At 33.8% G+C, this 14,920-nt stretch overlaps 2 protein-coding genes across 2 annotated transcripts; one reads left to right on the top strand and one right to left on the bottom strand.

Annotated features, from left to right (window-relative positions):
* The first annotated feature begins 1,001 nt into the window (after positions 1 to 1,001).
* Positions 1,002 to 3,537, top strand: LOC128189064 (uncharacterized). Its single transcript, XM_052860494.1, has 3 exons — positions 1,002 to 1,388; positions 1,776 to 1,982; positions 2,337 to 3,537. The coding sequence occupies exons 1-3, from the start codon at positions 1,247 to 1,249 to the stop codon at positions 3,359 to 3,361; spliced, it is 1,374 nt and encodes a 457-aa protein (XP_052716454.1). The 5' UTR covers positions 1,002 to 1,246; the 3' UTR covers positions 3,362 to 3,537.
* Positions 3,538 to 3,653: 116 nt separating this feature from the next.
* On the bottom strand, positions 3,654 to 13,882 carry LOC128189065 (uncharacterized). Its single transcript, XM_052860495.1, has 10 exons — positions 13,646 to 13,882; positions 13,256 to 13,390; positions 12,691 to 12,894; positions 9,540 to 11,770; positions 5,272 to 5,488; positions 4,916 to 4,957; positions 4,756 to 4,797; positions 4,335 to 4,478; positions 3,905 to 4,013; positions 3,654 to 3,777 (listed from the first exon to the last, which is right to left on the bottom strand). The coding sequence occupies exons 1-4, from the start codon at positions 13,719 to 13,721 to the stop codon at positions 11,517 to 11,519; spliced, it is 669 nt and encodes a 222-aa protein (XP_052716455.1). The 5' UTR covers positions 13,722 to 13,882; the 3' UTR covers positions 3,654 to 3,777; positions 3,905 to 4,013; positions 4,335 to 4,478; positions 4,756 to 4,797; positions 4,916 to 4,957; positions 5,272 to 5,488; positions 9,540 to 11,516.
* Positions 13,883 to 14,920: the final 1,038 nt, after the last annotated feature.

The following is a 14,920-nucleotide window of genomic DNA, read 5'->3' as shown; positions in this document are numbered from 1 at the left end:
ATCTCAAAGGGGCGTGGTCACGAATTTGGTCATAATTTGTTGTTCCGTTTTAAACGTTCACAGTGCTTCAGTAAGGAGTTTCTTTGAAAAGAATTTTTTAAGAGTTTCTAGATTCCGATTTTACAATATATTATACATCTGTTTCAACGTTTACGGTAAGCATAGTCTTTACGAAATTCGTTATAGGATTTTATGATGGATTCCTATCGTTCATATCGCGCTATTAATTGTCAATTTGTTCCTGGTTTTGAGTGTATATATACATACAGTTACATGTTACACTTTATATCTCTCTCAGGTAAGTTGTACTGTCGCTCGCGGAAATCCCCCCTTTTCTATTTTAAATTTCAGTCGAATACATTACTTAAGATCCAAGTGGATATACTAACGATTTGGATTAGTTTGGATTAGTTTTGCTTTTAGATGTTAACACCTCCTCCTTTCTTCACCTCTATAAACGATCTTTGTCTGTCACCTGCATGATAATAAATTTATATTTCTGATTCACAACCGCACACCGTTGTTATTGGCCTTTGCTCAAGATAAACTTAATCATATATCATACGCACTTCCAATATAGTTTATTAATACAACATATTTTTAAGACATAAAGGTAGCGGTGATTGTCTTTATGTTATCATAACACAATCTATATGTAGTTCGAACTTTGAGATTCAGATTTCTTACATCACTAAATTATTTAATTAATCTGGTTATTTACCGTCACGTGGTGCATGTGAATTAAACTTCCTTCTAAATTTTATGAATATGATTACGAGATTTCATCTTCCTTAACAAGCTACCAGAGATCTCGAACTTCCTTCGCACATCACCAATTAAATATGTACTATTACACATATGTAGCCTCTTTTTGCATCTCTTTATACATGTACGTCATATTAGGTGTTCAAAATGTGATAAATGTACGTGTATTTAATTCAAGTATCTCTTGATATGATGGAATGTAATCGAGTTATCAATAGACTTTGGCACTATCATTCATGTGGTGTGTCATATCAGGAAAGTGTTTATACCAGCGTTCGTTGAATGTTGACGAACTGCATTTATTCTCACAAATAAATAAAACTTAAACAATACCGTCCACGGCAGGTACCTAGGAATGGGATGAGGCACCGGACCCCATTTCACTACGGTTTCAATGAGGTTAATTAATAAGGATTATTAACCTGACGTGGTTTTTTTTTTTTAGACAAATCGCAGGTTGCTGTGATAAATATAACTGGCCATGGATTGGTCACGGTCGGACACGGAGAGACTACTAGCTGTGTTTGTGGGGTTTCTAAGTATGATTACTTCGGGATCCACCTATGCATTTGGAGCTTTCACTAACGCCGTGAAGTCTCACTTTAACTACACACAGTCAGAAGGTAGGATGTCCATGACAAGTTTTTTTTTTTCTAAAATACTAGTAATTCATCTCTTTATACCAATATTGTACATGTTGTTACTCAATGCAAACATAATCAATTTAATATTATACATGTAGTACATGAAGGCAAACCTTTTGCTAAAGTAATTGAACTCTATCTATTTTGATAACTTATATTTTATAAAGTACATGCCATCAACTACCTTGTGTATCAAATAGATGTATATTGAGGAAATCCAGTGAATGATAAATTACAAGTACCGAAGTACACATGAACTATAACGATGAAAGTATTTTTTTTTTACTCACAAACTGCTTAATATTGACACATATTAATAGCAATGTAATATATTTAATGTTTGTTTTGTTTTAACTTTATTGATAGTTGAGTTCCTCAGCTCTATGCCAAACATTGGGATCTCGTTTGCTTTCCCTGCTGGCATTATTATCGAGAAATTTGGTCCTCGGTGGTCTACGCTTTGCGGCGCCATCTTTTCTTCCCTCGGCTATGGCTTGCTGTACAGTACAACATTGCAGCAACATTTCTACCACACAAAAGCCTGGCTCCAATGCGTCTACTTCTTTATTGCAGGTACATACAATTAATTGGATAATAATAGATACACCACTTGAAACTTCTAAGTTAAATATTGCGACATTACAATTATTGTAAAGTTGGATAACGTGTATGTGCATAAATGATTCAATTGCATCCCTAAATAAAAGGAATAAAATCTTCTGTTCATTTTTCATTCAATGAACAACAAATTTTCATCAACTTTCAATTCCATTTTCCTTTTTTAAAAAATAGTTTTTTTTACGAAAATATTATTCTATCTTCTTATAAAGTGTATGATGTTTTAATCAACAAAGATTGATAATGATTATTTCCCTTCTTTTTTTAAAACTTTTGAAGATTAGTATATTTTACTTCTTTTATTCGAAGGCTTTGGAGCAACATTTTTCTACATGACACCGCTCGCAATTAACATGGGAAATTTTCACCCTAAACACAGGGGTAAAGTAGTGGGGGTGATGGATGCTTCGTTCAGTGCTGGGCCCGCTATTTTTGCTGCCATTTATGGAACATTATTTGTAAAAGGACACGTTAACGATGAAGAAAATCAAGATTTAAAAGGCTTTTATTTCCTCAACATCATCTGTTCAGTGGCTGTTGGTGCGCTAGCACTTATCTTCATAAAGCGCATTTCCTATGAGTTTGACCTGGAAGTGACATGTATTGTTGATAATGATTTGAACAGCGATCCTGTTTTACCGAAATATGAAAATATTTCCCATAGAGAAATAAGTGGCTTGAAACTTCTTAACAGATTCGATTTCCATTATTTGTCATGGGCATGTTTCATTTGCGCAGGGTTACAGCTGATGTTCCAAAACAATCTTGGAACATACCTGAAGTCTTACGGATTTGAAAGCTACACGACGCTTTTTACTACTTTAAATCCAATCGCAGCCATCTTCTCTAAATTTTTCGCGGGATTTCTATCAGACGCCATTGCGGAATGGGTGCCAAGATCTGTTGTCTTGCTCACATTCAACCTTGCGCAGACTATAGATCTTGTCCTATGTATATTCTTTGCTAATAACTTTTCCCTTTTTTTAATCACTGACATCATCATAGGGTTCGCTAACGGCGCCGTCTGGTGCCTGACGCCGACTATGATCAGCGAGTTTTATGGAATGAACAATTTTAGCCGAAACTGGGGCTTTATAATGCTTGGGAACGCTGTTCTGGGACTGGTTTACCAGGAGACCTTTGGCGTTCTTTACGATGTTAACACCAAAGAAACCAACCAGTGCTATGGCCTGCACTGTTTTACCTGGAGTTTTGTCATTATTGCTGTGTCCAGTTTTTGTGCATCCATTTTGAATATTGGATTACTACAGAAAAAGATAGACGAGAAAAAACACGACGGGGAATTCCCTAAAGCAGAATTGTGCTGTTTATAAATAATCTATTTAAAATCTAAAAAAAAGTTGTTTATTAGGGTATATGATGTTACATTTATGTACGGTAATAGATTTAAGATTTATCCATTCCTTCTACAAAATGACTGATCAAAACAAATTTGATGACTATAGAAAATTTAAAAAAAAAATTAAAAGTAATGGAACTTTGTGTAAAATGAAGTCAAACCGCTTGTTTAAGATAAGCATAGATTACAACACCTTCGATTGGGCTATGCAGCCCCCCCCCCCCCCCAAAAAAAAAAAAAACCCCTTAAAACCAAACAAAACGATGTAAACCTCTTCGGTATTTTATTTTTAAAACAATACACTGTATGTTCCCTCCACCACCTGCTCCAATCCTTGGACACATTTAACCTTTTGTTTTTAAGCATTCAAGAAACCCATTTTTACAAAAGCTGCAAAATAAAAATATGGTAATTGTTACGAATGCTTATGAGGCAATTAATAATCAGAAAATTACATTACATCGCTTAAACTACCGGTATATTGAAATACAATTACCAATGGAATTTGATTTCTTACCATTTTTTACCATCAAAGAACATGAATGCTCCCTCTGCTAATATGTATTTATCTAGGAGACACTCTCCAGTGGCTGAAGACTGGTTGATCTGTTGGTCACGCAACACCACTAAAAATCAACGTTAATGAAACTATTAATGCTTATTTGTTGGCAAATAAAACCATTTTAACAAGGCCTTGGACTCTCAGTAGGACGTAACTATCTATTTTTTGCGTCAAAACAAGTTTGAAGTGAAATATACACCAACTGCGTTGTCTTAGCTTAAAAGCCAGACAAGTTTTGTTGATTTCAAAGAGCAATGTCTGGGTGCCAAGCAATAAAATAGACAGGCCTACGTCACAATGCTGTTTGACACCAACTACCCAAAGTCAAAGCTCTTGTTAAAATGGTTCTATTAGAAGTACCAAACGTTAATAGAGTTTTTGTTACCGCTTTCTTCATTCGGAACACAGTATCCTCGGTTCTGAATCCGTTTCCTTCTGTTACCCTTCCTGACGACATGACACGTGTATCCATGGGGACAAAGTAATGGATCTTCATTTTTTCCAACGCGAGATGTGGTACATGATTGGACTTAAAATGAAACAGGTAAAATTATCTATTAGTATATAATAATACAAATGCTATGTACAAACTTGAATTTTATTCTAAACAAGCTTCATTCATGTTTTCGAGAATCTTAATATAAAGACGATTGAACGCAAAAATATATTTGGTATAAATTCTACAATCGCTGTTACTTAATGAAACCATAAAACAACAAATCGGTAGTTCACATACAGATGTTCTTCATATGAAGTCTAAAATGCATTTACATGTTATTTTTGTTTGTTTTTATTTTATCACTCACGTTCATTGTTGCTTGCTGGCCCGTCAATAAGCCAGGACACCCCTGTAATCAATAAACAATTTTTTTTCATATACATTCTTCGTCTTGTGGAAGTTAATTCATAGCCAGGTCTTCGTTATATTTTAATATTAATGTTTTGGATTATGAAAAATATGCTTACCCGATACCACTCTACTTCTAGGCTCTTTTATCCAGTCAAAAACTGAAGAAGAAAAACATTTAGTTATAGCATAATACCAGTTCGTGTTAAAATTAAATTTTTACAGAAGAAGCGACTTACTGTAAACGTACTACATTTGGCTTTGTATTCTATTTAGCGCCTTTGGCGGGATGCGGCTTCCGCTAAATCGAGAACATGGCTAAACGTCATGCACACCATGCACATGTGATTAAGAATAGTCACATCCAGGAGTACGCTAATTCAAATCCACGCCAACTTGTTCAAAAACTAATTTTCGCCAAATATCGTACACGCCAAATATAATACATTTTACAGTATTCTCGAGTACCACGTACATGGGGGTGGATCTGGTTGCCTAGTGCACGTTTTGACACATCCATTAAAACAGCAGCGGTGATTCTTTTTGCGACAGTCGCTGTGACTAGAACACACCTTCTTCTTGCAGAATCCTGTTAATACTATATCAGGCACTGGACCACATTCACCGACGTTATCACTCAAGTCGAGGCTCCGAGGCTCATCTTTGATGTATTCATCGTCATCGTCATAATTCTGGAGAGAATTGTGATATGTTATTGTGCATTAAATTTTTCGTTGCAGCAGCGACTTAATACAAGTGATTTATCGTAAATAGCTATAACAGGGCTTATCTAAATGTCTATCACTAAAAAATTTTCTCGCCATGTGCATTGTAGTTAAAATAACATCATTTGATTTTTGTTATGATTTTAATTAAGGAATAAAGAATCATTCTTCGAGTATTATGATGTGATAATTTTGTTTTGGGCGTGATCAAATCCAATAAAGCCCGAAGGACATTATGATAGATTTGATCACGCCCCAACCGAAAATATCACATTATAATATTTAAAGAATGATTCCTTTCATTCCATTTTATTAGTCCCCTACCGGTTTCACCGGAGGGGACTATAGCTTTCCTCTGCGTCCGTCCGTCCGTCCGTCCGTCTGTCCGTCCGTCCGTCAGTCCGTCTGTCTGTCCCACTTCAGTTTTCCACACTTTTTTTCTTTATGCATTTGAGGAATAATATGAAACTTGCTGAACAGCTTCAAAATGTCAAACTACAGATCAAGTGTACACTTTTGTAGCGTCTGATTGACATATTTTCGAGAAAATTAATTTTTTATAATCCAATTTTTTAATGTTCGGGTTCGTTATCGGGTTCGGTGTGTAACTGAATAAACGAGGTCAGTATGTAGTCAGTAATAATATCGTGCGTTACTTGAACCATTCCTTTTCCTGTACCATTCCTTTTATCATTTCTAACAAACAAATAAATTCTATAAAATAGTGTCAAGCATTGTGTTGTAAATTTAATCGGCAGGGGTTTTTTTGTATCATTATTACAATCGGGTTCGTTGTCGGGTTGGGCTGTTTAACTGTTTGGTTTGATTCGGGGTACAGAAGACGGTAAGAAATGATATTGTGCATAACAGTGCATTGTTTTCACAAATTTTTACCAGCGAATACAGAATAGACTTGGCAAAATTACAGGAGATGAAATAAAGAGTATTATTTTACCTATTTCCTATTTAATTTCTATATCAACTATATAGTTTTAATTTCCTCTGTTCTTTTATCTCTTATTAAAGCATGACATCTCGTTTACAATAGCTCTGAAATAGTTGTGTGCTTGGAAGCTTTCATAGAATAATACAAACCGGTAGGGGACGTGTATTGCTTATGCAATACTCTCAGAATGCTTGTTTATTATCATATTGTATAAAACAACATAGAGAAAATATACAATACAGACAATATTATGCAAAAAGCAAGAGTGTATACTGTACACATCAACCTAAAGAGTTTACCCTTATTTACAATATTGATAAATTTACATGTTTTTATTTTATTAATAACAACTAATTTGTTACATGAAAATAATTTTAAAAAATTGAAAGCATTTGCTCGTCTAAAATACATTGATGATACACATGCTTTTCTATATTCTTTCAAATCTGGACACATCATAATATAGTAATATTCATCGCCAATGTTATTTTTACATGGATTGCAAAATCGTTGATTTCTAGGTACATTGTTCCATCTGCCTGTCTCAAATGGCAGTTTATGATCGCTTGTTCTAAACCTAAGTAATGTAGTAATGTTATTCATATAAGCACCAGAATTTATGTAATTTCTAGATACAAAAATGTTATTGGTAAACAAATTATAGATCAACCCTTTACTAGATGCGTTACAATCTGAGACCCAATTTTGTTGAAATTGGTCAATCAAAGTTTGCTTAACAACATTTAAAATCCATTTTTCATTTTCTACATTATGCGTCAACCAGACATAGCTTAGACCACATTCATGTAAAATATTCTGTAAACATTCAACCCATTTGAAATTATAATTGTTGATTTGTGTTAGGCTATGTAAAAAAATATACAATATACATGACAATTTCGATTCTTTACCTTTCAACAATCTAATCCAAAAACTCAACATTCTAATTTTAACTTTCACACACAATGGGTATTTAGCAAGTTCAAGCGTTTGTTTACATTTTGAACGTTGAAGTGAAAATTCCAGTTTTAGACCTCAAATAAATGTATTAATCGTTAGGAACTGTTTATGTATGCGTAAAATGAATAAGAAGACAGACAGATCAGGTTGAAAAAGATTTTTTAATAGTATATTGAGCCCATGTAAACAAAAACAGGGCACGAGCCTTGTTTACATGACGAAGAATTGTGAGCCCTGTATTTTAAAACTCATCGACTGGCACCCAAATTTCATTTGATCATTAGAAATGTATTCCAAAAGCATTGTAAATAATAAAAGCAGACAAATAAAATTTGACCAAAATCGTGACCATGCCCATTTAAGACTAAGTACAAGTTTACAAAATTTAAGAAGCAATTTTTCAATGATACATAAGTTTTTAAACCCCCACAAGTCAGAACCATACAGTATAATTGGAACAATCATTTTATCGAACATATAAAATTTCGCTTTTATTTTCCAGACGGTTTTGAACTATATGAAATAATTATAAAAAATGGTGCTCGCGATTATATATTCTCGCGATTTAAAATACAAAACAGCGGAATCGCAGAAACTCACGTAAAATAAGACATTAACAGTAATCGTTCCAGACAAACATCTTTTAACCTCATTCACTTCGAATTCACTTTAAAAAAATAACAAACGCATACATGTATTTGACACAATAAAAATCATTTAGATTAATTACATCCTGAAACATGTTTAATATAATTCCACATTACTTTTAGTTTATTCTCTGTAAACTCTTTTGTATTGGGGGGGGGGGGGGGATACTAAAAATATTTTGAGACCCAACAATTTTTCTTAATAGGGCTAGAAACTCGTATACTAAAGCAATAATCTCTTTCTCTCTCTCTCTCTCTCTCTCTCTCTCTCTCTCTCTCTCTCTCTCAAATGACGCACGTGCGTACACATTACGTAGTTTATGCCACGATGTAGATCAATCCAACACGTGCGCGTTTTCTGTTTCAATGAACAACCTACCGAGCTATATAGATTTATGATCGGTACTTGTCTGGCGAGCGCGCTCCATGTCAATCAACTGGCCGTCTATTTATCTTGGTAAGTGCTTTCGCTAATGAAGGATGTACACAAGCAGCTAAGACAGGCAATATCAGCCAGAGTTTGGGTACGATATCGTATATATCTTTGATTTATTACTGTCTGGGGTTTGGCGATACTATTTAATTAATTTTGTAATGAATCTTAGGAATTTTCTTTCTAGTCTGTTCACAATACTTTAACTAAAAATAAACACCAACATTTACAAACACCAGTTTGCAATACATTGATGCGATTGGCCTTTTATCTCATAACAAATATAAATTAACATGTTAAAAACGTAGAAATACATATGCATTTCTTAACTATCGCACCTGTTTCTTTGGTCCAGAAATGCCAATCGATCTCGCCTGCAGTTTGTCTTTAGAAGTGAGAAAGATAGTGTTCTCGACTCGGGGAAATGATAAGAAAATACTTCGGCTATCGTATCATTTGCAAAGAAAATCTCCCCTTTTTGCTTACTTGTGCTTATTTTAAAGCTAGAAATTTGAAATAAAGATGGTTTGTTAAGTAAGAAACAAATTCAGATGGATGGGATTAAAAATAGTTTGAAAGTGAGTAAGAGCAAGCTTAATTAACGCAAGCATGGCGCTTGTGGTTCTACAAAGTATACCTCGGAATAACTGACACTCGCCGATGTTTTAAACAGTTTGTCTGGAGAAAGCTCTCCTTTGATCTTAATCTTATCAGCATTGTAAAGGGTATAGCAGAATACAGAGAGCAGATTTTAAAGCTACTTTTTTGCTTAAGAGATCGGGAAAGAATCACAATGCATGCAGAACTGAAAGTGAAAAAAAATCTTGGTTTTGTAATGCTTTAGATGTAATCGGTTTTCGATGTTCCTCAAGCTTTTTTCATTCTAAATACGCAAACCCTTAATTCATATATTTATTACTAAAACACATATACGCAAATTAATGAATTAGAAAACGTTCGAGTTTCATATTTCATTTTTCTTTTAGATAATCAAATTATCTACACCAATTTAGATTTTTAGCAAATACTTACAGCTTCGTCTGCTTACCATCTCGTTTTCTCGCGTGGAATCAGGAAATCTTGGACACTCTTTGCAGAATGGCTGGTCACCAAGTTAATAAAAACAAAAGAAATCAAATTAAAATGTTGAACAGTTAATTCCATCGTTCTCTAAGGTTCCTCGTCACATCGAGTAGGAATTTAACCTCGCTTTCAGTATAGAAGGTGTCGGTGCAATTACTTCAAGAATTTCACGGCAGAGCTACAATGGAATAAGGTGTAAAATTGTCCAATTTTCACACTACGGACACTGCACTTCCCAGTAGCCGCCAAATTGCACGTGGCTTGTATTATTTGACGCTAATATAATAATGAGATTTTTGATCGGAAGCGTCTGGATAGCACATGGAATTCTGGTTATCGGGCGGCTTTAAAAACAAATTCATCAAGACGGCTAATGATAATTGAATAGCAATGTATTCCAAAGGTAAACTATTTACCTAGGCAAACACTGCGAGTCCGACACGCGTGCGAACCATACTGCTTACTATGGGAGAATCTGGTATTTAAATTTAGAATCAAAATTGATTTTGATTTTATAAGGAGGTTATCTCTTCCGAGGACACAGAGATTAAGTTTTAGATTATTCTTTGTTTAGATCACGACCGCTAGGGGTCATCTTGTTCGGACGACTCAAGTAAACTAATTTTTTTTTTACGTGTGCTTAAATCTCGGCGTCTGGGTTGTCCAGCGTCAAAATTAAGTTGATTGGATCTTCAATTCAAAGTTAATTTCAGACATAATAAAACCAATTCTGTTTAATATTAGTTTTTAAAATAGTCTACGATGTTTAAAAGTAGCATGTGTAACTTTATTTTACACTGTCAGTAATGAGATCTCGACCTTTCTGTCGATAGCGATATCGTACTTACTCGTCCTTTCTGTTGATGACAGCAAGAGTAACTTTAGTTTCGTACCGACAAATAACGATAAAACCATATCATGATGTGACCGGAATTAATTATGGAATTTTTTTTGGACCACCCAGCCCCTGAGTCCTTATAACATTACATGTAACAGCTTTTAAAAAGTGATTATTTATTTCAGATATAACATGTATTATATGTGTAATAAGTAACAATTGGCATCAATGTAGCAGTAGTGATCACATTTGTAAACTTAAGGTACATTTATTTGCCAGCAGAAACATGGTGCGTCACAGGCTAACTAGTGTTCTAGTAAAAAAAAAATATGCTAAGACTTTATTGAAAATGTTAAATACTTACTATTTAAACAAAATACACTCGTTGATTGTTCATTTGAGTGTAAAGGTAGCAATTATTGCAGAGTAAAAATGTATATAACACTACTACCTTCCGAACGGTATGGTATATAATTCAACAATTAAAAATAACAATTGGAATATAGAATTGGTACAGAAGTTTGTCATTTACTTCACCATAAATTTGATTAAAAACCATTTTTCAAAGAATCGTTTTAAAAAATCGCCAATTACTGAATATAAGAAGTTAAGATTAATACATTCAAAATTTCTTAGGCTTTTTTGGTGCATAACATTACAGAATGTTTCCAACCCTCTATTCCTGGGCATTTATGTTCACAGTATCCAAAGTAAGATTTCTGCTAGCATTTTGCAAAAGAAACATGGAGGTCATAGCTTTAAAAATTATTTCATTTCCTGAACAAGTAAAGCAAATGTATCTAATAACATATTTAATCCGATTAATTCATGCAAATGGTCAGTCCTTTGTATTTAAATTACTTGATGATTATACATGTAGATATAGTTTAATCAATGAAATCTGTTTATACGGTCCGTACATTTATAGAGAACAAAATGTAAGTAATTCTTTAGTTTAATAAATAATAGGTTATAACCTCAAATATCACATTAAGAATCTAGGGTAGATCTGATGGGTGATTCGTTCACCAGCCAGCCTCCTTAAACTGTCATAATGTGATAAAATTTTCAGGACACATGCACGTGTATCAGTATCTAAAAATTAAACACAATACAAGAAGTACATAGGAGAACAGGGTGCACGTCAGTGGACATGCTGAAGAAATCTGTGCAATTGGTCCGTTACAGAAGCTGGTCTGACACAGCTTTACACAGATAAGGTAGCCCTGTAAGGTGTAGGCGCAGGTTGTTTGATTGTCTGGCTTCGTTAACTTAAGTTTACTGGAGTCTTCAGAGAAGGAGCGGCCATCCGAACAGTCTCTAATGTAAGAGTGGACCTCGCCTTGTTAAAAAAAGTATATACATTTGTACATGGATATTGTTTATTCACTATAATGACAAGATGAGCATGCAGTTAAAACCTTAATAATAACGTTTCATTTTCAAGCTTGTTTATTCGAAACTAACCCAGTTTTTTGTATTTGGTTGGATTGAAATCACATTAATGCCAAACTGATCATAAAATAATTCTCAAAGGAAGGAAGTGCACTGTAGTATAATTATGTATTTTGCAATTTTCTTAAAAAGTTCATTTCTTGACAAAAAGAAGATATATACATATACAAGTACAAGAGTTTGTGCCCGTTTTATCTCCAGTATAGATTTAAAATAACAAATACCCTGTTCAAAATCATTTTGATCAATATAATTCTACGTAAAAATTACATATATGTCAGAGTGTCCATCGGTTAAGATACATGTGTATTTAGAGTTATCGATATCATGATATCACAAGCTCTACAAAATATCGTGATTCTATATATATAGAGATTGAAATGATTATCATGATCCAAAAAAAGAAAAAAAAAAAGAAACTGCTACCGGCACCGCACAAAATTTACAGACCAAATCATCACTAAATGGTTATCTTAACAAGCCATTTTCTTAACTCTACTCTCCGTCTATTGGCAGCGAAAAGATAATATTAAAACTCTTCAGCTTGCAGATTTTTGTTTGATAAATATTATATATAATCAATTTGTAATACATTCAATTTTATTAATATTTCTTATTCGGCATAGAAAACACAAAAGAGAAAGGAAAGGAAAAACCACTTAATTTTGGTAAAATAACATCGAAAAAGTTACTGTAAATAAAACTCGTCGTTTCGAAATTCAGCCTCAGTCTGATTTTCATTTTACACATTATATCATGGTACATACAATAACTAAAAGAGTATTGATTTGCAACATAGCGTCTTACCTCTATTTTCAATTGTTTCGATTACGCAGTAAGTATAGTTGTCATAACTACATCGCTTTACATAATTTGTTCCGGATTGGACATTCTGTTGATCTGTTGTTTTCCCCAGGTGGGCCTGGGCCTCCTGTAGCATGCCCTTGCTGTTACTTTGACAGTCCCCACCTCGCTGTGTGTCAGTGCACCCATAGCACACCAAGTCCTTGGCTAACAGTACCCAAAAAAAACAATGATTTGCATTTATCGATGGATAGATGGGCAAAACATTTATGGTAAGACGCCATTGTTATGACGTAATTTGTCGTTCTGAAATGTTTGCATTAACTGCTCAAATGACACTGACATTAGATACTTGTACACCATTTTTCCATGTATAAATGATGAATTGAATTCCTTGAAATTTTCTATATTTAGAATACGTCTCATGAATAATACACTGAAGAAAAAAAAATAACCAGAATGAAATTTAATATGTACAATATTCTGATTAACTTAATCATGAAACAAACCAAAATATTTTGAATGACAAAATGTTTATTTTTTTTTTTTGGAAACTCTTCTATCGCACCTGTCGTGGTCGTGGGTGGTTCCACTGTACTTGTGGTTGCCGTCGTAGACGGGCTAGTGACTGGGCTTGTTTGTTCTGTCGTGGACGGGCTAGTGGCTGGGTTTGTTTGTTCTGTACTAGAGGTTGTTGTGGACCCTGCAATATCAACACCAATATTAGCATATATGCACACATAATATAAAACCTGCTATAATAACTGAAAAATTACTCGTTTCCACTTCTACTTCCGGTTTAAATTGAAACTTCTTTTTTTTTTTAAATTTTATCTTGTAGCTCTCTGAACAAAGTTTAATTGAAGTCTTCATAGACTAGTTATATACAAACGTGGGTTTGTTTGATGTTTTTGATGGTAAACAGAGCCCATTCTCAATATAAATACTACGTACTTACCCAAAGTTTCAGACAGTAAAAGTCCACAATACACAAGAAATAGTCGTTGAAAAAGCGTCAAACGAAAAAATGTCATTTTTACAATCTTTAAAGCGATTATGAATTTCTCAATGCAATTAATGGCACCGAAATTTGGGTTAACGAGAAAATATCAGATTACTTCCTCTTATGATCCGACATGACATGACAGAGCCATTCACCCATGATTACATTCAGTTTAAAAAACGTACTTCATACATGGCTGGACTCCAATCATCGAACAGTGCAGAAACATGACTGGAATATGTGTTCGGCATTTAAATATTTAAACAACAGTAAAGCACTCGAATCAAAATGCTTTTCTCATTGACGAATTTCATGGTATCTTTTCTGTTGTTGTACATTTTTTGAGAACCTTTGTGTTATGTTAGTTTACGTTGGATTTTTTTTATTCAAGCTTTACATTTGTTTTATGAAAATAAATGCAATTCAAACAACTGCGAACGCCGACGCCCGTTTCCCGTTTTCATTTTACATCCAAATATTTTGGAATTTCTGTCAGACATTCAAAAGCAAAGTTATTTACTTAAAAGTATATATTTTTTTATTGAAATCGGTCTCTATGAGTGAGGAAAATACTATTAATCGGCCGATATGTGCATGAAAACTTAAAAATCACAAGTTCACGTTAAATATTGAAGTAAATTTTCGTTTTAATTTATATTATTTAATTATTTATTGAAACGTTACGAAGCAATAATGTATTTGGTCTGTTGACACACCCCCCCCCCCCCCTGTGAAACAACAAATCCTTTGGTATGAATATGCTAAAGAAAAGAACAATATATATTATAACCCCCCCCCCCCCCACACACACACACACACACAAAGGAATTTTTGTTTCAAGGGACGGGGGGGGGGGGTAGAGATTTTTTTTTAAAATTCCTTTATCCGTTAGTTTCTATTATGAAATGACTTATTTTAACCCAAAATACAAAGTTATCTCTCTTTGTCTGACCAAATCATTTTAAAAAAAAATATTCATAAATGTTTCCATTATTTGGAAAAAAAATTAAATTCAATCAGACAATTATCAAAAAAGGACTTTTAGTTAGACGGCTAAACAATGCTTCAGTTCGCAGTTTTTCTCTATTTTCCCCCTTAATTAGAGTGGAGCTAAAATGATAGAATGCGTCTTGCCTTTTTTAAATGACTACGTGATATACTATACAACACCCCATGTCATCTAGAGAATGAACAACATGCATTCTGATTCCACTTTCTTAAGTCTCCCAG

The sequence above is a fragment of the Crassostrea angulata genome, chromosome 6, assembly GCF_025612915.1.
Source record: "Crassostrea angulata isolate pt1a10 chromosome 6, ASM2561291v2, whole genome shotgun sequence".
NCBI lineage: Eukaryota > Metazoa > Mollusca > Bivalvia > Ostreida > Ostreidae > Magallana > Magallana angulata.
Note: the sequence above shows the minus strand (reverse complement) of the source record. Positions and strands in the feature narration are given on the sequence as shown.

Bases quoted from the DNA above. Each gene is read 5' to 3' on its own strand.
- LOC128189064 (XM_052860494.1), top strand. From the start codon at position 1,247: ATGGATTGGTCACGGTCGGACACGGAGAGACTACTAGCTGTGTTTGTG. The intron at 1,389-1,775 runs GTAGGATGTCCA...CTTTATTGATAG, and splicing joins TAACTACACACAGTCAGAAG to TTGAGTTCCTCAGCTCTATG. The intron at 1,983-2,336 runs GTACATACAATT...TTTTATTCGAAG, and splicing joins CGTCTACTTCTTTATTGCAG to GCTTTGGAGCAACATTTTTC.
- LOC128189065 (XM_052860495.1), bottom strand. From the start codon at position 13,721: ATGACATTTTTTCGTTTGACGCTTTTTCAACGACTATTTCTTGTGTAT. The intron at 13,391-13,645 runs GTAAGTACGTAG...TTGATATTGCAG, and splicing joins TTTACTGTCTGAAACTTTGG to GGTCCACAACAACCTCTAGT. The intron at 11,771-12,690 runs GTAAGACGCTAT...TTTTTTAACAAG, and splicing joins CGAAACAATTGAAAATAGAG to GCGAGGTCCACTCTTACATT.